The sequence below is a fragment of the Sturnus vulgaris genome, chromosome 3, assembly GCF_052056855.1.
Source record: "Sturnus vulgaris isolate bStuVul1 chromosome 3, bStuVul1.hap1, whole genome shotgun sequence".
Lineage (NCBI taxonomy): Eukaryota > Metazoa > Chordata > Aves > Passeriformes > Sturnidae > Sturnus > Sturnus vulgaris.
The window spans coordinates 50670730-50697276 of NC_142245.1; the positions used below are offsets into that span (position 1 = coordinate 50670730).

Consider the following 26547-nt stretch of genomic DNA (forward strand, 5'->3'; position numbering starts at 1 on the left):
ATTCATTGGGGATTTTCGGGATTTTTTTTGTTAAAAATTAAAGAAATACCTTAGAAACATTTGTTTATTGTGGCAAGATATTTACAACGTGCCTTGACTTCAGAGAATCTAAATTCAAGATTATTTCTAAATGAAAAATAATATTTGCACATATATATGTATGTGTGTGTGTATATCTATATCCAGCTGCATATTATGGCCTCTCACTTTCTGTTTGGGCATGGGCCTGCTTTCACTTAAGAAAACAAAGTAGATCTAATAGTCTATTTCTATTTCCCTGCTCATACAGAGATAGACACTAGTCAGATAGTTGTGCAAAGCACACAACTTTACTGTGTACTTAAATAAATAGCTATGGATTGGTAAGCAACTCTCACAATCATACTCCCTGCCTCTTTCCATACCCAGTTGCATCCCTACATTGCATCTCCATGAATATATATCTTTTTTTTTAAACTCTTTTATACCCTGCTCTAAATACTGCATTGGTAAGAGCCTCCCCTTGCTGCTTTGTGTCTTTAGTTCTCATACTGTGCCACCTACAGCCTGCCCTTTTTCTGACAGTCACTGGGACAAAGGACACTAGACTTACAGATTTATCACAGCACGCTTGACATGATATAAAAAGCATGAAAGATTGCATGGAATAAAAAAAAAAAAAATAAAAAATACAACGCATTTGATATGCCTGGCACCTACCAGAAGTGAAATTCAGGACAATTTTAAATACTTTAGTCCATTCCCTGACTCACTAAGCTACTGTTAAATATTTCTATGATGTCAATTCTGTGGCAGCATCATTAAATTATAACTGGTCTGAGGTTCAAGCTTTTTGCATATCATTTCTTTGATACTACATTATACTAATTTCAGCTAAGCTTTCAAAGACGCACATGCACACATGCCACCTGTTTACCTCTCCGAATGAGATTCTTGGGAAGTCTGACATACTGAAAACCATACACAATTAAGAAAATATCATGCCCAAAAAGAGACAGAAAATACAACAACTAAATCGCACACTCACTCATCAATTCAATCCCTAGCATTACACAGACTCAGGAATCTGGTATGGAAAAAAAAAGCCTAAGTGGTCTTACTTTGCTCTCTGCAATCTGTTTGGAAAGCATCTCTTTTGGGGCCTGCAGGAGCATTCGCAGACGGATCTCGCACTGCTCCATGAGGTGCTCCATCTCCTTCCTCTGCTCGTGCCACTGCAGGCTGTCTGCCAGCATGTACTTCAGCTGCTGCTGCCGCACCTCCACGCTGTGCTGCGTGTTGTCCCACTGGTTCTTCAGCTTCTCCACTGCAGAAGACAACACAGAACATGTAAAATACGAGGCAAATGAAAAAGTAGCCGTAACTATCTCTTAATTTTCAGGGCAAAAGGCAATAATGTTACATATTCTCAAATACAATAGTCTCTATATTCAGTATTTTAGTTCCCATGCAGCTGACGTGTTCACAGAAGCAAATGAAAACATCAGGTGCTTCCTCTTGTTTAAGCAGGTCAGCATACAAGTAGCAACTATTATTTCTGGAACATTTCAAAGTCATTATTTACTTTTAAAGTACACACATATAGGAAACTGCACTGCAGAGATATGTCAGCAGCAGGGCTCCAAGTAACACAATTTTAGGGTGATTTTAGGCTGATAGGACCAGCAGGTCATCATTGTGCATCTGTAATATAAACCAGTACAAATAAATAGCTAAATAAACATTGTTCAGACAGCTTGTACAAAGCAAACTGAGCATTCCAGACCACTGTCTCATGGCGCCTGTACTTCAATTTTGGCCAAGGTAGAAACATTCTACGAGGTAGTAACAACCTACTTTGGAAATTTAATTCCACCACAGGTTTCTACAGAATTTAGTATTACACAGCAGAACAGAAAAGTTATTGATTACACTCGACTTCCTTCAAGTGGAAGGAATTCCATTTGTCTCTCAATAAATAGTTGCATTAGATGATGGATAAACACACTTAACACCTTTAATACACAAGAAGTGAAAAAGAACATAAGAGCCTAGAACAAAAATAGTGCACCACAAAAAGCAGTGAATCTGTTTTTGGAGAGAAATGCATGGCATCATACCTTTTCCTGGATACTTGCAGACCATCAAAGCAAGTGTATTGCTTGAAAGTCTACAGAGGTGGAAACAGATTTCTCTACTACCTGTTGTCACAGTTACAGGGAACAAACTATATAACTAAAGAATATGATAAAAAAACAATGTTGTAAAAAAGTGAATGAAAAAAACAAAACCAAAAAAGACTAAGCTGGATTTCTTGACCATCTCACTACTCTGATCAGAGAGAGGTACACAGTATGCAAGACATCCAATGTATTTATTTTAACAGTAAGTACACAGTTTTATTAGAAAAGTAACATGCTTGATGCTCAAGTCACTTCCATTTTCCATGAAGCAAAAATGCCAAAGGTTGTGCTTAAATTGAAACCATTTAAGTGGTTTATTTTTTTTAAGCTTTTGCAATTATACAAAGCCATTGTGCTTCATCTGCTTGAGAAAATCTCTTAACTTTAATACATTCAACAATATTCTGTTTAGTTCCACAAAGCTCTCAAAGACTGTGGCAGCAAAGCCCACCTGTCAGAGTAAATACCACTCTACCATGCTGTGGACAAACATAATAATTTGTGCAATATAGATTCATCCATTTCAACTCACAGGCAGCTTGTGGAATAATTTTCAAGCACAGGTATTTGATGTTTACACAGCAGTATTACTGTTATAGAACAAATACTTATTTATATACTTTTTAATGGACAGATTAAACTTACTCTCTAGACTGCTGACATATTTACCCTTCTTTCTACCTCCAGCAAAACAGGACAGAAAAATAGTGACATGGCTGGTAGCGTCACAATTCGGTGGGTTCAAGAGGTAAGTTCCTAGAAAAAGTTGTCATGGGCACCAGTCTGGTATCACAGGCAGAAGGACTAGAAAGAATTTTTAAGAGAGACTGCTTTTTCAATTCCCAGTGTCCATAAAGCAATTGGGAGGGAAGTTCCAGAGAAGCAAGCTTCTCTGTTTCTCTGCTCCTATCAATTTGAGAAATTATGCTTCATTTGACAACACACTGAGAGCAGACTCACAGAAGGTTGTAGGACATTGGTATATTCTGATATCTATTCGGTGTCTACACATACTCAGTGTTTAAACAATAAGGTGCATAAGCAGCCCAGAGCTTCACTTCTCTTCAAAGAGCAAACTTTTCTTAAATGTTAGTGGTAACAAAACCTTCATTTTTTCATGTTTCGTGACAGGCAGAAAATCTTCACATACATCTAAAGTATCTACTGGAAGCTTAATCCATGGCATCATATACAACTCCTTTTCCCCCACCCTGGATGCACATGACTATAGGGGAACTCAGACTTCCAACACACAGTCCTTTACTTCTTGTTCAGCTTTTCTGAAGAATCCAGAATGTTTTGGGACTGACTCCATGTTCTCTTGTTGACTGACTCCCATGGACTACATGGTTATTATCCTGCCCCAAGTTTCCACCTCACCCCTAGCTCTGAGTGACTGCAAATCTAAGATGCTTCTTTGAACCTTACTGCCCCTACCAATCCATAGTCTGTGAACCCCACGCAGCAGATACAATCTCATCAGGCCCCCAGAAAAACCACCCATCTGTGGGCTTTCTATCTTACCACATCATCTCCACCAATTCTTATAGACACTAAAGAAATCCATGTGGAAGGAGTAAAGGAAAACTACACCACAAAGGAGAACATAAGAAAATTTATGTTTCCATTTTTACTTCTAAATATGGTATTCCCCGCTGCATGAATTTTCTAATCTTAGCAAACAGCAAAGCTTAAGACTTAAAAAACCAGATTGTCCATTTCTTTCAAATGGTGACAACTGTACATTTCTTAAGTAACAATAAATTTTCGAAGGGAGTGGAGACCTTTAAATTGGAAATTAAGTTTTCAAGTATATGACAGTGACTTAAAATCTCTACTCTCAGTCAACCATTTTTAAAGTACACACACAAAGTCACTGTCCTAAAGTCAATATATTCATGTTTTTAACTGTCCAGTGACTCAGAGTTCAACAAAAAAAGAAACATGATTAGCTCCTTTTCTCAATAAATAAAATCCTCAACCCTGGATCTGTGGCTGTGAAGCAACCCAAATTCTTCACAAAATATTTTGAAATCCCAGCAAAACTATTGACCTTCATACTTGAAAAAATGTCCAGTCAAAAAAACAAGTGGCAATTCTCGTTCCAGGAATTTTCATTAGACTGTTTAAGTGAAAGCCACTTAACTTCCAAGTTTTCTTTTCTTTTTCAAGGAAAGCAACTTCATCTATGCTCAATCGAGAATTTTAGAAAAAGATACGTAGATTTTTTTTTACTGACATGGAAACAAAGTATTTGAGAACACAGGATGGAAAAAAAACTTACTTTTTTCTGTGATCTCTGTCCTAATGTCTGAACTGGAAGTTTTGTTCTTCAAATTCTGAGCCAATGTGAAAACAGAATCAAGCTGAGGATGCCGGTGGTCCATATCTGCATTGGTTATCTGTTGAAAATTAGGATATGATTTTTAAGTCCAAAAAGTAGAAAATAGTTTTATTCATCTGTATTACTCAGGTAAAAAAATACATGTGTCTCCACAAGTATACAGCTGGCCTCATCATTACTATAACCCTTGAACTATCACAGTATTATAGCACTGCTTTAAAAAGCTAAAATATTGTAAATTGCAGTTACCGAATATCCAGAGGTGAAGGTTAACCTGCACAAACCATACAGTTACCACAGCTTTTTCATGATGTTTTCCAATATCTATTTTTCACAACTTATTTTTCTCCTAACCAAGCTGGCATCATTTATATATATCAGAAGCAGCAGTGAGTGCAGGGGGAAAGTGAAGAACAGTAACTAGAAGGAACAATCAGACTGTACAATGTTGCTCTGTAAACCATTGTTCTCTCCATGGCAATGTACCAGAAGTCCATATTTACAAGTACCATACAGTTAAAAGTAAGTGTTTCCAAAGCTACATCACTTTATTCTTCCAAATTCCAAACTATGTGAGATACTCACAGAAACAGTTTTGCCCTTCTTTAGCCAATGGCTTTTACTCTACACTTAGTTAATTGATTGTAAGTCAAATAAAATGAACCTTAACAGCCACACACATCTCACTAATATTGCCCATAGTCACAGTTCAATATAGCATAAGCTATCAACAGAAATCAACACTTACATCATAAGCATTTCTGTTACAACTTTTAATCCTCTTAGCATTTCTCTGGAAATTAGTTTAGTGTAACTATAGCAGACAAAACTCATTAGAAACCACTAAAGAGGGAATCAAAGGTCACCTGCTAAACAAATATGAAGCTGCTCTAAAGTCTTCCGTGTAAGTTAACTATTACAAACCCCAAAAGATGTCAGCAGGTATTCTCCATTTTCTTTGTTTCAAACAAAAAAACCCCAGTGCTTAGCTCACATAGGGACACAAAAATAAACAGGAAATGGCTCTGAAGGAGAAGGGAGTATAATATCAGCATTTCAAGTGTAACTCTCATGCATTTAGTTGCAGTTTTTTTCTCCCTTAAACACGTTATTGCTTTTAGTTTCTTTAGTGACTGTAAGAACTATTAACATGTGAGACAATTTTCTACTAGGCTTCACAGAAACACATACTTTCATTCGTGCAATAGTCCGATTGATCTCGTCAGTATTTCCCACAGTGACTATGTTTGACTTGAGCATCTGGTCAATCAATACCAACCAGTCAGCCAGCTCAGTTCTAGTTTTGTCCAGATCAGCAGGTGCAGAAAGTTCCAAAGCCTGCTGAGTCTGAACAGGAATTTCCAATGAAGAAGATGCTAGCACCACCTTTTGGATATCTGAAACAGAGTGTGGGAGTTCTGTTAAAGAAAAAGTAGTCATGGCCACACGAGCAGTTCTCGGAATTACAGAGGTTTTTTTGGTAATTCCTATAAATATGCAACAGCATCTACAGAGAAAGCATAGCAAAAATTGTATTTTAACAATCAGAAGCTAAGTAATGAGAAATTTGTTTTGCACCTTTAAGGCAGCTATTTTTTTACTGCATGCCAAAAAGACTCTCACAAATGATTCAGCCTAAATTCAAAATAAACAAGATGAAAACTTGCAAAGACAAAATTGCATTCGTAATGGAATGAAGCTAAACACTCATTGACACTTACTAAGCATAAAACCCAATACTTTTGTTTAAGATAAATGTTTAAAACTGTCTTCCTCACTTTTCCACTATGTAGCAAAAAGGTCTTCACTCTCAGCTCAGAATTCACTTAAGCACAAGTGAAGCTTCTGCGACAGATGCTTCATGGACTTGGCATTACACAACTGAGGAAGAGAGATGTCCACTAGCTCAGTCACACCTTTCTCTCTTTTTAACCTGACATAACAAAGAAGTGAGGATTGAGCTGATTGAATAGTAAGATTCACTCCAGAAGTTGTATTCTAGTTCCAAGAAACTAAATTACATCAAGTTGAAACATGAATATTTCACACTTCCCTCAAACACAAAACAAAGAACCTTTGTTTAACAAACATGTTGTATGAAAGGAGAACAAGCTGAATTCAAGGTTTTAAAATAATTAAACAGAAGTTGGTTTGCCTCAAATTTTGTGTACTGATGCTAAATTAAAAAAAAATAATAAATTAAAAATTAAGAGTGAATTCACTGAAGTTTGAGTTGCAAATTCTTTCAGGCAAGGGCTGTCTTCTTTACCTAAATTTCCAAAAGGGTGACCTGGTCATTCTGTTTACAATCTGTATTTGCTGAACTGCCTCCAACAACTTGAAAATATGACAGTGTCAGATTCTGATACAAGAACATATATTTAGACAGCTTTCCCTAAGAGATTAAGGAAGCTAAGTATCTAGTAGATAAGGGAGACCCATCTGTCCCCTTAACTGAGCTGAAAGCAGAATGGCCTTTATTTATAAGGACTCAAAAAAATCTGCATGCAAGAGATACTTTACAAATAATTACCTGTATGGAAAGCTTCTAGTGGATCTTAATTAGTCAAAGGCAAATCCACAGAAAACAAAGCACAGGAAACAGGCCGTCACAAACACAGCTATTTTGGTTTTTACTCTGTACCTAGTCTTGATGAGGAGGCTTACACTTTATAAAAAATTCTCCATTTCAAAACTCTTAGAGGAACTCCAAAAGACTTCTCCAATCTTGAACAGCAGAATCACTTCTTTCCCACCCAAATACTCCCTCTCTCCCATAATAATGAGAAGGCAGCCTAGAATTCAGTATAATGCTTCAACATTTCTTATTTATATTTGTCTAAGTTCATAGAGCTTTTTCCTTTTTTACTTACTTTTGACTGCAAACAGGATTACACCCAAGACAATTAAGCAGAACAGAAGGACCAATCACTCACCTGGAGGCTTTGTCTTTGTAAGACGGGACTTCCCAACAAATGCCTCCAATTCTCTCACTTTGTCAGGCACTTCTCTGAACACCTACAGCCCAGCAGAGAGAAATAAAAACAGTGACACAACCTACAGTAATAGCAGAAAAGTAATCTATTGTTGGAAGGCATAATATTCTACACCATGCCTCAGATACACTTCAATTTTTTTTTGGAAGGTATCCTTTAAAAAACTTCAAGAGGTGCTGAAGTGTTTTTTCAATACATCCCAGTATCACACTTAAACATTGAAAATAAATAAATAAGTTGTTATTGACAGGTCATTTAGATGATTTTTACTGTCTAAGCACCAAAAATATAAATCATTATTTGAATATGCTTTTAAGAAAAGATGATGCAAACCATAATTTGTTGTCAGTCACACAAAAGTAGAGATACAGGGAACTAAATAAAGAACAAGTGTTACAACTCCACTGCAGTGAAAACAAATTTGCCTATTTGCTTTTAAAATTTTTTTAAAAAGCAGTGATGAAAATGTAGTGTTCAAAGTAGAGGAGGAATCCCTATTTTCATGGCTGAGTTGGTAAAAAGACATTTTTCTTTCCCTGAACTATCAAAAGCCTCTTTCCTCAATATATTCTTACCTCTGTCATCCATAAAATAATCTAAAATAATGTATTTTTTCCATTTGGATCTCCTGGCTTTGCTTGAAAAAAATCTTGCTTTACTCCAACAACCCTTGCCAATGAGATTGAACACAAGTGTCTAATTTACAGTAATGTTTAAGAAGAATCCCAGACACACTTGGTAAGATTTTCTAAGCTTTCCCACAGCTTCATTTCTTTTCCTCTTAACTGCTACAAGCATTCAACTTTCCTACACAGTAAAGATTTGTTCTAACTCTCAATTTCAAGCTAATACATTACTGTTTGACTCAAAATATTTTTCATCTAGCAGATACTTATGATCTATCTTTCGAAAAAACCAAACAAAACCAAAAATACCCCAAACAAAAACCTAAGCTAACCAAATTAACTCAATCTGATGGAAAAACGTCCATTAGTATCTCCATGTGTAAATGGTTTGGGGTACATTTCCTGAACATGCCTATATGGTTTCCAAATCATTTTATGAATATGCTACATGTCACAGATACACGAAAAGATGAACAAATGTACCACTATTTTCAACCTCAAGTACCCAATGCTGAAGAAATGCATACCTTATTCCACCTCACATTGAGGGACTGCAGGCTATCAGAAAGTTTAGTTTTTTCCTGAAGATCAATATTTTTATCCAACAGCACTTCAGGTTCAGTTCTGTTCAGCCATTCCAGTTTGTCACCCAGAACTTCCATCTCTTCACTTAAGACCTAAAATGGACAAAAGAGTTTTAGACTGAAATAAAATACATAGATGCTTAATCAAAGGAGGGAAGCTGTCTTAACTCCAATAGTAGGCATTTCCCTAAACATAAACAGAAAAGCTTCTATTTTGGTTTCTATGGTTGATCTAGAAATTATTGAAACATTTATTACCTTCCACTTCTAGCATTTATATCAAGGTAGAGGACAAGAAAAATTACACTTTGATGACAGGCAGGAAATACTCAACTGACACAAGTCAATTTTTTTAGGCAAACACAACTACTTTACATTGTTTATAAGTTCAAGACTTCCCAATTAGATTTGGTCTAAAAGAGGTTGTTTGGAGTTCTGTTAGAGTTTTTCGCTGCCTTTTTTTAAATTACTGATTTCTAAAAAATGAGCAAGCAGTTAGTTGGACTGACTACTCCTCTCATTCTTTTAGGATTTCAGAAATGTTTTCTTTCGCACGTTCTACAAACCAAAGATGTTTTGTTGTCAAAGCCAGACACAAAATAATCAGGAAAAATACATACATATGCACACAACTTACTTAAAATGGCCAAAACCCATACAGTTTAAAAAATAGGTTAAATAAAAAAAATCTTACACACACAAGAGATGATTACACCTGCCCAGTAAATGGGAAAATGGTGTTGCTTATCATTTAAGGCTATCAGGTTTTTTCTACAGGTTTTAGCAATTATAAAGTTGACACATACACACCATCTCCAGTGAAATTCTACTTACTAAATTTTATCAGTGGCATATCTATTTCTCACTGTCTCATACACAGACACCATCTTCTGGATACATACCAGTTACCAACTCAACCCAGCTTCATTTCAAGGAGCATCTTGCCTGTGTTAGTAATCTCACAAAATTGTCTCACACAACCGTAATATTTCTTTAGCTATTCACAATGAGAAAACTCCCCTCCTCAAAAGCCATGTCCTGATGCTTTACACAAGACAGATGTACACATATATACACACACACTAATCAGTCTTGCCTGTAATTCTTGCAAGTTTTCTTCATGGTTGAATGTAAATCTTGTGTCCAGAGCATTTTCTACATTTTCCAACCAACAACGCAGCTCATCAAGCTTCTTTCTGTACTCTATCAGCTGCTGGTTCTCTCCTTTTAGCCTTAAAAATTGAAACAAGCAGTCCAGCACATCAGTCCTATATTACTTCTGATTGCACAGTCAACTTTTTTTCAGTGCATAGAGAATTTTAAAGGATTCCTTTTTATCATCTAAAGATTACCTTGTCATCATTAAAATGCAAGATATTTGCAAATAAATACTACTGTCTTAAAAACAGACAAATTTTACTTCCAAAGTAATAAAATAGACTTTTACAAGACTGCAAAATACATTCAATTTAAGTGATAGTAACGACAACACCTTCAGGCCTAATCATTTTAAGGTCACTAAACTTTTCCCCTGGATGTTTTAGGGACATATATAATACCTCCGCTAAATCACATAAAACTTTAATGAAATTTCTCAAACTAAATAATGAAGCAAGATCCTATTTTATTCCTATATGTATCAGGAGATGCTAAAAACACATAACTACATAAAGATCTTACTTTTCAGTATTGTGGAAATTCAAGAAAAATAAAAGTTGTTTCAATTAGTGTATCTATGTCAATGACAAAAAAAAGCTTAATGTAAGGTACTTAGAGTTCAGCTTCAGCCAGAGAAAGTAGCTGAGAAATTCTTCCTAGACAGTCTGGCTTTATAAGGAAAGTATTTTTAAAACAGAGGAAAACTGTAAGAAAAGTAGTTTTGTGGTTGTCATTTTGTGAGTTGTTCTAAACAAAGACTTACTAAGCAGTCAATTGCAGATGGATTCATGAGAAATTTGCTTTAGAAGACAGTTCAAAACAGAGCTCTGAACATTAGGAAAATTCAGATTAATGACAGTGTGCAATAGAATACACTCTCTCCCAGAGTGTTCTAAATGAAATTCTTGTTATTGCATCTGGTCAGACATCAAAATTTTTGGTGAACTTATTACCTCCGTTGTCTATCCATGACCTCTGTTGTGATTGCTTTCCAGCGTCTATTCAATCCTGCCAGTTTCTCCTGCAGGAAGCTCCCATCTGTAGCAGACAGTTTCTGTATGATCCCTTCCCCAGTTCTGTTCAATGCTGAAACACTGGTCTGATGACTGTTAACTCCCTCTTCAAGTTCCTGTCAGAAACATAAAAGCCACAGAGAATTTAATTACTGACCTGAAGTGACTTTCATCTGGCTCATGATATGCCTGAAACTTGGCTGCATCTTACTTTAGTAAAAGAGGAATTAAAAACCATCTTACTTAGAAATGGATGCCATTGATAAAGTTATTAATGTTCTGTTATTGAATCTAATTCAATTTTCTAGGTGTCATAAGACAATAGCAGCACAGAATAGGCTATGAACATTACAAAGAATCACAAGAATTTATTTAAGCCACCAGTACTATGGTTTGACTTATAACCAAGTCTTTTCATAATCTATACCCCAAATGTTTCTTTACCTTCAAAGTATTTTAGCTAGGGTAACTATTGCAGTGCTGCCATGGTCCCAAACACCACAGAAATCCATGAAGCTAAAGAAAATCAGATGTCAGCATTAAATCTTCAAACACCCCTAATGACTACAAAAGTCTTACACTGTTAGCAAAAATTTCTTTGCAACTGAAATAGGAATAAGATGATTCAAGAAAGAAGTGAAATGCCCTAGAAGAAAACTTCAAGCAGCAAAAAGGATAAAACATAGTGTCTTAGAACTTACTTTTCTTTCACAACACACATCTGACACCTGGATAACTAATACTCTTGAAAGAAAAAAAATCTGATCCTTAAAGTTATGCTTTCCTCTCCTTATTTAAAAGGAAGTAAAACAAAAAGACATCAGAGAAATTTCAGAACCAAAATCATAAAAAAAAAATCAATCATAAGACCCCTGTAATTAGCATCTTCTCTTTTTCTAGATTGTTTATTCACAGCAGTATCTCCAAAAGATATTAGTTTAAATAAATATTTGCTAAGTTATAAATTACCTTCATTGGGGTCCATTTTTTTTCATTATGAGTCAAAAGTAAATGAAATAATATACTGATTCAGATATCAGTATATATAAAATATTTTTTAATCTGATTAACATATTTGTGAAGCTGTAACAAAACTTATAAACCAACAAATTATGCCAATATTTGAATTATCAAATTATCTCAAACCAATCCTTAGTAAGAGTAATCATAAAATCCCATACGATAAGCAGGAGTTGAGCTCTTCCTCAAGAATTAATTTTAAACTGCAGCCAAAATAGAAATGTTAAGAGTTACAGCTTTTTGAAGTGTAATTGCACAGCCTCTCTGCAAATCCATATGTCTATCTATAAAACTACTATTTTAGATGAGAATCTAGGCTTTTTCCAGCTTGCTCATTTTCTGCCCGAATCCCACGTACCTGCTGATGCAGCCCAGCTGTCTGCAGCTCCAGGCTGCCATCTGGCCCACGGGCATCAGCCAGCAACACTTCAGCCTCCGCTATCCAGTGGGACAGATCATTGAGGTCACAGTGGAACTGCCTCCACGCCTCAATCGCTCTATCAAAGCAACTGTGGGAAAACAAAGGATTGAAAAGTTATCCAGAATTTCAGTTAGAGGACTAGGAATCCCACTAATCCCACTCCAGTGAGTAGAAATTTGTCTTGCAGAACAGAAGGACTAACATACAGCCTGGTTTACCAAGTCCTAGCACTGAAGGCTTCCTGGCACAGTAGCAGCTGGTGAAAGCCAACAGAACAGACTGTCATTAACTTCCAGCTGAAGGAAGAAAGGGCAGTCCTAAGCAAACTTGTTTCTATCACGTAAAAAATAAAGATTGATTAGCTACGTCAAGTTGGTTTTGGTCAAAACCCTTCCCTCCTTTATCATGAAACAATTCAGCTACCAGACAGTGTGAAATATGATTAATTGCTGAGATTTTTTTTCTCCTTCATTAGGAGAAAATGGGGTGCTAGTGCCCAGAATTTATTAAGTGAAGGTCATTTTGATTATATAGATTTTATATTTGATTATATAGTATTACCAGTGAGCACACATAAGTAGGTCTTACAGAATTTAATTACACAATAATTCAGCAGATATTTCATTATCATCTTTGCAGCCTCAAATTAATGTGTTGTTAAACTTGAAGGGCAACAGGTTCTAGCATGAAACAGGCAGAATAACCATAGCCAGAAAGTTGCTTTTTAAGAAAATGAGAGTTCTGCTATGTTAACAAGCTAACAAAGTGAGAGCATGAGAAAAACATGTCAGAAAGGAAGAGTGGCTTCCTTTCTATTTGTTGATTGTTAGCTATTACAAACTAATAAATACAGTCATCTTTTAAAGACTAAGAGGTAAGACGAGTGTTAATCAGAGGACTGTCTATTTTGACTGAGGAACTATGCCATTTGCAGCCCATTATTGGAAACAATTGCAAATAATTACAACAGTAAAGACTGCAGGGTTATTGCATATGTATAGATGCAATCTGAAATTAGCAACATAACAAAGACACCTAAAATCGAACTTTAAAGAGCTACCATTGCAACTATTTTTTTCACTAAAGTCAACAATCCCAGAGTTCTTAGTGTGATTAATTTCATCAAAATTAAATCTCTTTTTACAAAAGATCCATATTTCTTGACATATACAGGGCCTATTTGTTGTTATTATAATTAGCCAATTCCAGTAAAGAAGTCTTAAAAATCTCCACTTCAATTTCTCTAACCTTATCTCTTAGTTCTACCATTTCAGTTTCAGCACATACCTTGATTTAATACCCTACCAAACTGTATACTGACCCCAAATCTCAGTGTCCCTTGATTTCTCACATACGTTTCAGTCTCAGTTCATTGTCTCATGACAGTAACTCATTCCACATTTAATGAGAAGATACATTCTAAGCACTTAAAATAGATTAAGGAAAGGTTTTATTGGCTTCCTTAAAAATTAAAGTTTTTGAGGGAGTTTTGATCACGACTTTTTCCAAGTACAAAATTTTAAAACCTCAGAGAACATTGAGATACAAAGTTTTAACTTGTGCCATTTCTGTTGCGAGACTACAGATCCACCAGTATTTTGAGCCACGACCAAAGTTTCACTCCAGTTTTGAGCCAGATGCACGTGCTGCTGTTTCCCTACAAACTGCCTCATCTGAAAGCTAAAAGTATCAAATTCCTGTGACTATTGCACCAAAACTTGGCTATCATTTGCTTCATCCACAGGAATCCACTGTTTCCAAGCTACATCTCATTCCCAAGTCATCAACACTTTTAGCACTGGAAGAAAACCCACAGCAAAAGAAGTAGACCTAGCAAACTAGCACTGTTACAAACAGTTCAAAGCATTCAGTCCATACATATGTTCAAAACACACATTTTACTCTACACATGTTCAACTCCAACTGTAGTTAGCTGGATTTAGTTGACTACTTAGAAACTTTGCTAAGTAAAGTTTAATTCAACTTGTGCTTGGCTTCATCAGAGCGTTTACCAAAGGTTTAACTACTTAGATGGCATTCAATCACAAAATCTTTACTATCCCTGAAAACTAAGTCAATCTTCTGCCAGAGGCTTCAGATGCTGCTTCTTCTCATTGTCATAATTTCCACCCACTCCAGAAATAGAAAAAAGCCAAAGATGATTAAGAACATAGTCGTCCAGTTTATACTTAGTGTAACACAAGGAAAAGCAAAATTAAACTTGGCTAAGAATTCTTCTTTGTAACAGAAAGGGTATAAAAATACTAATGCCATTTTAATATTGCAATTAATAGTGTCTTCATTGATCAAAGAGCATGCTTCTATTAAAATTGCAGCATTTTATATATTCCAAGCACTATATATCATTTATCTAAATTAGTAGTCCAGTAGTCCATCCTTGTATGAAAATGAAGCCCAATATTATTCTTATCAATATGCAGAGCTTTACAAACTTTATGAAGTTCAAGATTAATGTGTATCAACAAAGTGACTGAAGAGGCAATCTGTTTAATTTTGCTAGTTATACATAAACATTGAACTTACTCTTTGATACACTTACCTTTTTCAATAAGAAGCCCAGGCTTCTAGTTAGCACTGGCTACTTAGTCAAAGCAAATTTGACTAGTACATTAAACTATACTCATACTTGCAAAATGTTGTTAACATTATTTAAAGCTTTTCAAATAAGTTACAAGTGGAAGAAAAAGGCATAACTAAAGCTTAGTGCATACAGTATCTATGAGGACAATAAAATAGCTACAGGCATATAAATATGGATGGGCACCAGATTCTGGAGCAGTTGTCTCCAAATTCAGCAGGGGACTACAAGCACCCAGCAAGAGCACAGAAAGTTGTACGTAGCTGGCATCACTTTTTTCTAATTAAAGAATCCACTGTGAAACAACATTGCCTGCCAAGTTATTAGAAATCTTGGTCCTTCACTGATCCAGGAGCCTAGAATTTCTGGAAAACTATTTACATGGTGCCACCGACCAATTTTTAAATCCCTATACATATACCAGTGCTCTGAGAAAGAGTTGGAAACATCTGCTTATGTAATACACTCTTCCAAAAACATCTCTTCGAAATACACTACCACATGTGTTTGATATCAGATTTCTGGTACTACAAACAAGAAAACATGGTTAGGCACACTTTCTGCTCTATAAAAATTCTGCATCATCCATTACCTTACCTCATCATTAGGAAGGAAATATCATAAAAACAAATTAACTACAGTATAAGCCTTTGCATTTAATTTTAAATTTCATAGAATAATTTTCAGATATTAAGGGTTTTTTTGCATAGTAGTAATCTCAGTGTCCACTGATGCTTGCTGTGTGAGCACCTTCAGCTCAGTGGTAACTTGCTGAACACGTACTTTGACACTTTTACAAATTCCAACTTACAATACTCATCTAATACACTTTTCCAAGATTGACTAAGTGGTATTGAGTTTGTTTTTAAAAATTGAAAACTGATTCAGATAAGGTAAAAAGTTTAATGTCTCTCCTGTAAGGGGTGGGGTGATTTCAAACTTTTTGCCCTAAGTGAAATTACACTTATGTGTGGTAAGGAAATTAGAAATACATATTTCTTAAGCACTTATTTTAGTATTCTCTTGTTTTTCTAACAACAACATTTTCTAATCAGGTCGTCTCATCTTCAAGTACTTACATCAAATATTATTGACAAACTATTGACATAGGTGCTGTATTTTAACGACCCCATTCTTTCAAACTGCATCCTTCCTTCAAAAAATCAGCATTGACTTCTTCACTAAAAGATGTCCTACTCAACATTATTCTTCTAGAACTTTGCTTTGCAATACCTTTACAAAACCAAAATTTTATGTTCTATAAACAAAACCTTTTATTTCATAAAGTAGAAATAATGAGTTTCATAAAAGCACTCAAACTTCACTTTCTATGTTAATGATTTCAACATTCAATAATTCTGGAAATTATTTTGTAATTACAATATATTAAAGCTGGTAACTCCAAAATCATCTTCATCATCAAGGTACATTTGAAAAATGCTTATATAAACATGTACATAAAGTATTTACCACATGGCCACAGAGACCAATCATGCTTGACTTACCACTTACGATCATTGTACATTCTATTAATTCTGTCCCATTCTGCATTCAGCTGTGTTAGTGCATCTCCTATTTGTATTGCCTCAGGTCCAGATGCTTCCAATATAACATCAGGTTGCTTTTCATGTATTACTGCAATTTGATCCCCAAGTTTATCCAAAATATCTTTTATGTTCTGCAAGTACAGCAATGTCACAAGCAATTAGTAAAGTCAACATCATCAGGAAATAAAAAAAAAAAAATACCAAAAAATAGTATTTTCAAAATCATTTTCCAAACCTCTGCATCTACAATAAGACCATGACCACCGGTATCAGCAGTTTAGTTTAAATCAGTTTTAGCAACTTAACTGAATAGTTCATCACACCCTTTAAGCATGTGTCCTTTTCAGACTTTTATGAAAATAATTAAATATTTCATATATATCCAATTTGTTCCTAAGGTGAAGGGGCATACCATACTTCTCAAAACAACAGTATCTTCATTCTTAAACAAATGTGCCCATGCCATGACGACACTGTTAATATCTTTTCCAATGTAAAAAAATGGACCACAAAATGCAACTTCATCATGCTTCATGTAACCTCCCATATGCACAGAACTGCAAAAGCATATGGCTGCATAAAGGTTTTAGATTTAAATGACAAAGTTAAAGTAATCAATTTCAAATACCGTTGAACTATGATGTGAAGATTCCTTTAAACCACACACTGTTGTAAGACTGCCTTGGTATTCAGAAGACAAACAGTCCATGTAGACAGTGGAATTTACTTATCTTTTTGAATTTAAAACAGTAATGCTTCTAAAAATTCTATGCTCTGCTATTTGCTCTTTCTGAAAACATCCTTAGAATATACCAAAACTTCAAAATCAGATGAGACACTTGCACCAAAATGAATGCACCAAATTTTAAACCTATTTTAACAAACACTCCTCACTGCACTCAAGGCAGCACAGAAGCACAGTAAGCAGGAATAAGAGAATTTCACCAACAAAACAAAGGCTGCCCCCTTTGTCAAAAGCTGGGACCATTCTCATATTTGCTTTTATAAAATATGTAAAAAAACAAACATGAGAAATGGAAGCATGTACACAGCAGAAAGAAAAGCATGTCAGAAAAGTGGACTGGAATTCTGGAAAGCTTTTAAAGGACCTATATAGCAGCTGCAGAAACAGCTAATCTAGCTTTTGGTGAGAGTTAAAGCCCAACTATACTTCAGATATGACACATGGACCCTGCTATGATTCCCAATCCAGAGAGCTATGCCTACACTGCACCATGCCATATGTAATTCCCAACTCCAGTGGATGTTTTCTGAGGGAATCTATTTCACACACTTTTGTATGCTAAGAATTAACTGGGACTCGAGACTTCTCCATACTCAGTTCATATTTGACAGCAGGATTCAGTATTTTCAAGCATAAATGCTTCATCTCCTTTTGAAAAAGGCCAGGTCCTTAACTACTTCCTCATTATTAATCACACAGGTAACTCCACTGGCTGACAATAAGGGGCAGCTTAAAACTGAAAGAATATTGCTGTTTTGCTCATCAGAACAGGTACCATCATCTTGTGGCCTTATACACAGCTTCATAAAAAGTCAAGAATCATCCTTTCTCCTGTTCCTATTTGAGCAATTGTTTTCACATGACCTAAGAACAGCAGCTGTATTAAGGCTATCAAGCAGGAAAGTAAAGAGATTTGCTTTAGCATTTCTCTGTTATATAGACTGATGAAAACAATAAGTGTTAACAACAAATTAAACTTTGCTCCCTCAACCTCCCACCCAATTTTCATGCTGCTACATTTTGTATCCAGATTATGCATAGAAAAAAGATTAGCCAACAGAACTGTCATTTTTTAGTTTTCAGTGCATATTGATCCTGTATATACCAAACAAAACCATAAATACAGCAATAGAGTTGTAAAGGTAGTGGCCTTTCTTTTGCTGTTTCCCTTCTCCACTGTGAATAAAATGCTTAGGTATGCAGTACCTTCAGTGCATCTTCCTGAGCTGAAAAATCCTCATACATGCCAGTATTCAGCTCTGGTGCATTCAGCAGCAGTTCAACATCAGCCATGGCCAGCAAAACTTTGTTGATTTCAACCAAGTACTCAGCTGAGAAAGGCAAGGTCCTAACTCCTGTAGCAAATTGGCCTTTTAACCTCTGCTGGACGGGGATTGCCTAAAAACATGAAACTTCATTTAATATTTCAAACAACAATCAGTTTTATGACATCCTAAATGAATAAACTACATTCAGAATAATTAATTTGCTTTACTAGAAGAAAAAACAAAGGCCTTTCTAGCAAGGTTACATAAAGTGAGAAAGTTTCAAGTCCTGCACAGGACAGTTTATTTATTTTAAAAGTTAGAAGACAGTACATATCATGCCACAAAATGACTCTGTATTATTATTGATTAAAACTCCAAGCAATGGGAAGGGTACCACTGTTTCTTTTAACTTGCTCCTTACCATTTCCAGAAATAACACTTCTTGACTGAGCCTGTATCTAGTGTTACAACCCACTCTGCTTCCTTGATCACCAAGATACCAATTTACTGAATCACACTTACTTCCCTACCAATTTACTGAATCACACTTACTTCCCATCCATATTCTTTTCAATAAGCATCTCCACCCACATTTTCTAGCCATTTAAAAAAATAAATTAGGCTCCACCAATACTCCAATATTTTGCAGCAATAAAAGACAGTAACTCCTCCAGAGCCTGGCAATTGTTTTCTGCTCTGGCTGCAAGACTAGGCTATTTGGCCAAGTACCATGTTAGCAGATAAGAGAATAAGAACAGTAATTTAATGCAGCTTTCTCTTGGTTCACAAATGGTGAGCTGGATCTGAAACATTGGGAAGACTGCTACAGGAAGCTATCTCTCTCCCATGCCTGGCAAAAAATTAGCAAAGGCAGGTGAAGCAGACTGACAGCAGTTTTTAGCAGAAAACATTTCTTGTCAAACAGGATTCTTTAAAATCATCAAATAAGAAGAAAGCCCATGTCCAAATATTGAAGAACTCAAGCAATTTTAAATCACCATGTTGTACTTCGTGAATGAGTCAAGCAAGACAGAGGCACAGGATTGTGAGATTTACTAATAGCTAAGAACACCCTTAAGAGTGAAGAATGAATGTATGTTCATAGCAATTTGCCTGGGCTGGGTACATACATGAAAATCTCTAGCACAGCTGACAACCAATAAAATATTAAAACCCCACTAACCAAGTGGCTTGCAAACACCTGTCTATCCTCCTTCCCATGTTTCTGAGAATTTCAAACATGTCACTCAGATTAAGTGGAACCTAGCATAACCAACACATGTAGTGCAAATGAAGCAAGGATTGCAGCAGAAAAGACATGTTTGCATATTCACCATTCAGGATTTTGCATGCACTAAATGTTCCTAAGGATTTTCTTTGTTTTGTGTTGGTTTGGGTTTTTTTCTTTTGTATATCAGACAGTCATCCTGTTCTGAAACTGGTGACACACAGCTTTGCTTCCACAAGACCTTTGCCACTTAGTAAGATTTGCTCTCAGTCATTCATTGCACATCAAAGAAACAGGACGCAAGGGTGTAGCAGTGGAAGTCTACTAAAAACAAGAATTACAGAAAATAATCACAAACTACTCAGTACTGCTTTTGATTCAGTACAGCAAGCAAGCACCACAGTTAAAAACAAGGCTTACTCCATATGCTTTAGCTACAAATCCAGAATCTTGGTCCCTGATGCTTCTCAAATGCAGTTTCTGGAGGCTCTGCATGTATTTTATCAGCTTCCATCAATGCATTTGAAGCAAAAGCCCAAGGCTTAGAGAGTGGTATGATTTCCTGTGGAAGGAGAGGCCTCCAGTTCCTAAGAAATCAGACAGTCTGTGCAACTCAATGTATGTTTTCCCTAACAACACGAAACAAGTCAAGGTAAGAACAAATACCAGGATGCCTTCTACAGCACAGCTATCTGCAACATCTTCACAAGGTGTTTTCTCTAACTCACAATCATTCCAAATGTCCCATTCTCACACTGACAACATGTGCTGGCACGCAGCAAACTTGTTTTGTACATGTGCATTGACATGTTCTGAAACTTTCTGCTTTCCCAGTAACACCATCCTGGGCCAGATTACTCTCTTGTGGTAAGCAGTGAATTCCTCTTGATGCTGCTCCAGACTACACCTCCTTGATAACCTCCTCCAGCTGCCTCCCATTACTGAGATAATGCTTCCTTCCTCTCACAACCCTCATTCTTAAAGGTGAACATATGCAAGTGCTATAAACACATTAGTGCTTTAGTACAGCAGAAATTTAATTGTTCAGCTGTTATCTACCTTGCATTGCACACTGGAAGCTTCTAAAATGCAGCACAATATGCTAAAAACTAGAGGAGTTTTCGGTAACTCACAGTTAGCTGACAAATACCTAAATATCACAGAAGTTGGTTTTGGTTGCTTGGCTCTGGTTTGTTTTCTTTTTTTTTTTTAATTATGGAAAAAATCCTCAGGTAAGCAAGCTCTTTTCACAGAATCAGAATGGTTTAGGTTGTAAAGGGACCTTAAATATCTCATTCCAAACCCCCTGCCATGGGCAAGGACAAGTCCCACTACATCAGGTTGCACAAGGATTCCAACATCAGGTTAGATCAGGTTCCAGGGATATAGAATCCACAGCTTCTCTGGGCAACCTGTTCCAATGTCTCACCGCCCTCCGAGTGAAGAATTCCTTCCTAATGTCTAATCTAAACCTGCTCCCTTACAGATTAAAGCCACTCCCCCTTGATACATTCCTCCATGCCTTTTCAAGTAGTCCCCTCCCGCTTTCCTGTAGGTACTGGGAGGCTGCAATAAGAATCTCCCCAGAGCCTTCTCTTCTCCAGGTTAAAAGACCCCTCAGTCTGTCTTTATAGGAGCAGTACTTCAGTTCTCCCACAATTTTTCTTAAGCATACACAAATAAGTCAATATACGGTTATTTAAGAGGAAATCTGGCTGGATGTCTTAGTAGTCCTTTTCTACTTTAATTTCAGTGTTGACAGAGCATGCTTATTAATTTTGCTCTCTTTAAATATTAGGAAAAACAAAGGATTGGGGGAATAAAGAGCATACTCAGTTATTACTGAACATTCCATGAATAACGCCACTCAATAAGAATGCTAAAAATGCTTTTAATTTGGAAGTCAAAAATTTATTTCCTACTAAGCATACAGTTTAACCTACAATTCAGAGTTCAGTTTCAGATTTTTTTTCCTCCTCCTCTTTTACACTAAAATATATTTTGAAACAAAATCTACCAATGATTCAACTCAAGAAGATCTTCTGACTTACTTCCAAGTAGATTTTGGAAAATACTGCCCTAGACATTGAATAAAATTAAATCATTCACCTCCTTGGGTGTTTAACTATATAAGCCAGTTTTTAAATCTCAAGATATTTCAGAGCTAGTTTTCTAAAAAAAGGTTTCCCAAAGCTCGTGTCCATTTAATTAACGCAATCAGCAAACAATAGTTCATATTTTAAGTAAGCCAGAACCTTCTCTATAAAAAGCATACTAGAAAATTAAGTTATCTTTATTACAGCAGTAATATTTCAAGAGCTTTCAAGATGATGTCTGCTTCAGTTTACAGGAAAAAATGCACTGTGCCTGCAACTGTATATTCACTTACCATCTGCAAAATTACCATTTTCACTTCAAAACAACTTCCTAAAACCTGGAAAAATCTCTCAGGAATTCAGGCAACTAATTACTTCTGCAATTTAAGGTTTCATTTCTTCCTTTCCCTCATTTTGAACAAAGGCAGAATAATCCAATTTAAATAAATACTAAAGCACTGTTAGAAAAGAAGGACCTCTATGAGATGCAAACTTTCAGTGCAGACTTTTCTCGCTATTGGATCTGTAGCAAAACAAGACTTACTCAGAAGTACCAACTATGCAGAAGGGTTACCAATATTTCAGAGATATTTTAACTCCATAATCCCTAGAAGCATAAATGATGAAGAATATTTATGATCCAGCTACTTCCAGCAAATCAATATATAGATATAACCTTCAAAAGCACCATAAATAAGTCCTCTCCTCCACACTTGCTTACAAAAGCATAAATAATGTATTACATAAAAGCTCAATTGACGTCTACTCCCCAGCTCAGCAGCTGAAATCTTCCTTTCTCTTCACTTCAAACAGCAGTTTCTCTGCTCACTACAGCTTCCTTACATCAAGGAAAGGAAGAAAGGTCAAGGTGAGGGCTCAAGCCACCTGCACACCAGCTGGTCAAGAGTTCATTTAGTGCTTCTCAGTCCTAAGCTGCAATGAGCAACAAGAACTGCAAATTTCAAGTCTGGTGTCTCCAAGAAAATTCTGGAGCAACAGTGATTATCTAAAATTATTATGATATTTGGGAAGACTATTTCTCCCTTTAGCAATGTTAGTCTCACACCATTTTCAGTGTCCAAGATTGATTATTAGAGCCAGTGAAAAGAACAAGTTATATAAGTAAAATAAGGCCACTTGAGACAAGCTGCCTTAGCACTCAAGTATCAGAAATCCAGAGGCACAGGCACACGAAGCAAAAGCAGCAGTTTGAATTTCCAAGTTTCACACAGTAATAAAAACTGCTGTGGCCCCTTTCTGACAATCTAGCTCACCTGAGCAAGGATAATGTTTCTCCATCAGCAGTCTACTGTAATTGGTACAGTAATCCACAGCGACATGACATTCTGCATCCTGCAACCAGATTCACTTATCCAGGAATGGATCTAGCAGTAGCAGGGATTAACTGCAGTATATCTCTTTAAGAAAAGGGTTTTACAGGAAACACAATATCTTCCTTAGAGAATATAGTTAAGCTGCAGTGAGACAACAGTGACAAGGAGGACCCATCTGAGGCATGACTGGACTGCCCCCATTAGCAAAGAGCCATGCAGGTGCACCATTTTTCCATTTCTGTCTAGTAATTGATTCATTCAAAGCACTTGATGGTCAAACAGAAAAATTGAATAATGCTGCTTTACTTTAAATACACATGGATCCCCATTCCGTTCAAAAAAATTCCATGGCATCAGTCAGGTCCAAGGAGCTTATGTCACCAGAAGAGACTGCTGGAGACCCAGCAGAGCAGTCAGATGTCAGACTGCTCTACAGACCCTGGGCCCTCTTTGCTGCACAGCTCTGCATGGGACCCTCATAACATGAAACAGTCTTTCGTAAGAGCAGCAGATCTAAAAGTTGATACTGAATGGCCTGTGTGACAAAGGGCAGAAGAGCATCTGTCACTGGCTGCTGAAGCCACACAGCGCTAGCTGTGAGCAAAGAGCACCACAATGTGATTTGTGGTGCGAGTCTCACAGGGAGCCAGAGCATATTACCCCTGCCTCCAAGTTTCTTGGTTTTGGGTTAAAAAGTTACAGAGTAGTCAAAAAGGTTGATAGATGTTAATTACGAAGCTTTATATGCAGATTACCTAGCCCTCAAGCTTGTTCAAGAAATTACTTACTCTTTCACAAGGTTCTTCACTGTTATTCCCTACACTATAAATTCAATTACCACAAAAACACAAAGAGTTTTTAAGGATGGAGAGGAGGAAAAAAAAAAGAGACCCACAAAGCCGCAACAAAAGCAATCAAAAAAATACCTGTATCCTCAACAATTAAGGCATACAGCTTTCTGGGCAGTAAGTTTTACTGGATCCTGACATCATACCAGTTGCAAAATTGTTTGTCAAGACCCATGGACACATTATCAGAAATACTTCAACCTTTGTCTGTTTAATTAATATTGATTGTGTACTGTAATTTCCATTACATGAGGCAGTTATCCCTCTCTAAGCACTTGAGGCAGGAAAAGACAGCAGAGTAGGTACAATACCCTGACCACAGGATTTAAGCCTCAGACAAGGCTTTTATCATACCTGCACCAAATAGATATTAAATCAGGCTGTTTAAGAGTTTTGATAAAGGGTTAAGTGTAATCCTCATGGATCAAGACTGGCAAAACAAACTGTCCTGATTCAGGCCCACTGCCCAGATCACGGTCTAAGATTTGGGCCTGAAGGATGAGATCTTTTGGACCTATGATAACTATGTAGAAATCCCAAACTAGCATATGCTGATAATTTCCTAACAAAAAATGAATGCTGTCATTTTGACACACTTGTTTCCACAGAGGTGTCCAAAGAAGATCACTACACTAGATTAAACTCTAGTGTATGAATCTCTAAAGGTCATACACATCATTTACTGTTTGCTCTAAGAAACAGAAGCCTCATTTACCTGTAGTTTTTGTTCATCCTCCACACCTTGCAGCCCTGACAGACGGTCCTCAGCCTCATTCAGCCACTTCATTAGACTATCATGCTCCTTCTTATACTGGGAAAACACTGGAGAGAGTTCCACCGCCTGCCTCCTTTGAAATGACCTGCACTCCTACAATCCAGTGTATTAGGAAAATATGGTGTAAAAAGAGGGAAGTAGTGAACAGAATAGGTCTTGCTTATTTGAAAAACAAAAATATTTGAGGGATTCACCTGAAGGAGCAAATTCCAAAATACACAATAGTACAAATTTAATTTTTGTAATAGTAATTCTTTTAATTGTAATAATTCTCTTTATCTGCATAGATATGTAATCAAAGCCAGCCTGAGGGTCTTGCCCTGCATCTTTGAACTACATCTCAGCTTGCCAACTCTAGCCTGATTCAAACAGGTGAGCTAAAAGGAGCATATTTGGTACAGACAGAACCACTTTTAACACAGCATGTATATGCAAGTATTACAATCTGCAGTCACTGCTAATACCCTGTATAGGGAGGAAGAGGAATTTGGGAGCAGGCTGAATCACAGAAAGGGCTTATGCTGAGAGGTTGGTATGTTTGTGTATGTATGTGTGTATTTAGTCACTCTTCACACAGCCTGATGGTGGAAACAAACCTCTGTTCAAGTGCCAGCAAAGGCAGGTGAAGCAAGTGTCCTACTCGATGCACCTATCTGGGAAAATACATAGGGTGGCCCGCCGTGAAAATGACCTCTGAAAATCAAAACCACTCCCCCAAAACCTAGATATGGAAAAATTCATATTTTGGAATTGCAAAGATTCAGAGACTCAGATCGGGTGCACATTCATGTAACTCTCGCCTAGAGAATCATGTACGCTAAGAGTCATTAGTTATAAAATACAGATTATAGGTTGTAAGTGGGATATCAAAGGGAAAATTGATAAATGAGTTGTAGTAATCATCATAAACGTACCCGCACACTGCTGTACTTTTTCTGCAGAAGCAACAACTGTAGGCGGATCTTCTCCCTCCTATGGTCCTCCATAGGCTGCTGGAGCAACTGCCCTCCTCTCTGTAAAACTTCTTCAATCTGAGCTCTTTCTTGATCCAGCTAAAATTACACAAATCTCTATTATCTACAGAAATTAATTTTAGAAAAATTAGCTGCTCAGATATTAACAGAAATTGTACCAAACTTTTATTATACAAATGGGAGCAAAACAAATTCAAGCAGAGATTCTCCTCTACAACTACCAAGTCATAAAATCCAACTTGCTCATTCCATAAACTATATAAAGAGATGTACTGAAAGAAATTTAATGAGCTAGCACAATGCAGTCACATCAATAGAGTATTATGACTCTAGCTCCATTTCTATTCTAGATATACCTTGATAAGCAAGTTCAGAGCAGAACAGCACAAAAACAAAAATTAAATAAATATAAAAGCAGCATAAAAGGAAGACTAGACTCTATAACAATAGGCCCTTCTACAGAAATCTTTTAAAATTTGCATTCTGTAATATACATGGCATTTTCCATAGACTTATATCCAGATTTCCAGCTCAGTTTATAGTATCTGAGCTGCTTAAAAGGAAGGCAGACAGAGTGGCCTGACAGGAATTTACCTGATTTTGTAGGCAACAAGGCTATAGTGGACAAGATGCAAACAAAACTATGGCAGTTTTATATGGGTGAATAGCAGAGTCTAGATAAGAATCAAGAAGGTAAATTTTGTTCAAAGCTTTTATTTGGATTTTCAACATAGAGCCACATTACAAGACTCTTACTTGCACCTTACCTCACAAGCATCCTCTGACCTGGCCTATGCACTGTGATGCAT

At 36.5% G+C, this 26547-nt stretch overlaps 1 protein-coding gene across 5 annotated transcripts in view; it reads right to left on the minus strand.

Moving 5' to 3' along the window:
• UTRN (utrophin) overlaps positions 1 to 26547 on the minus strand; it is a 344257-nt gene that overhangs the window by 193761 nt on the left and 123949 nt on the right. For 4 of the 5 annotated variants that reach the window (XM_014879021.2, XM_014879020.2, XM_014879019.2 and 1 more), the window contains 12 exons: positions 25679 to 25816; positions 24705 to 24857; positions 18422 to 18613; positions 16429 to 16601; positions 12262 to 12412; positions 10824 to 10999; positions 9809 to 9944; positions 8656 to 8805; positions 7443 to 7524; positions 5698 to 5903; positions 4447 to 4564; positions 1101 to 1306 (listed from right to left, as the gene is read on the minus strand). In XM_014879021.2, the coding sequence (XP_014734507.1) occupies positions 1101 to 1306; positions 4447 to 4564; positions 5698 to 5903; positions 7443 to 7524; positions 8656 to 8805; positions 9809 to 9944; positions 10824 to 10999; positions 12262 to 12412; positions 16429 to 16601; positions 18422 to 18613; positions 24705 to 24857; positions 25679 to 25816 (1881 nt within the window). The remainder of the gene's footprint in view (positions 1 to 1100; positions 1307 to 4446; positions 4565 to 5697; positions 5904 to 7442; positions 7525 to 8655; positions 8806 to 9808; positions 9945 to 10823; positions 11000 to 12261; positions 12413 to 16428; positions 16602 to 18421; positions 18614 to 24704; positions 24858 to 25678; positions 25817 to 26547) is intronic. The other variant, XM_014879022.2, reaches the window with a different exon arrangement.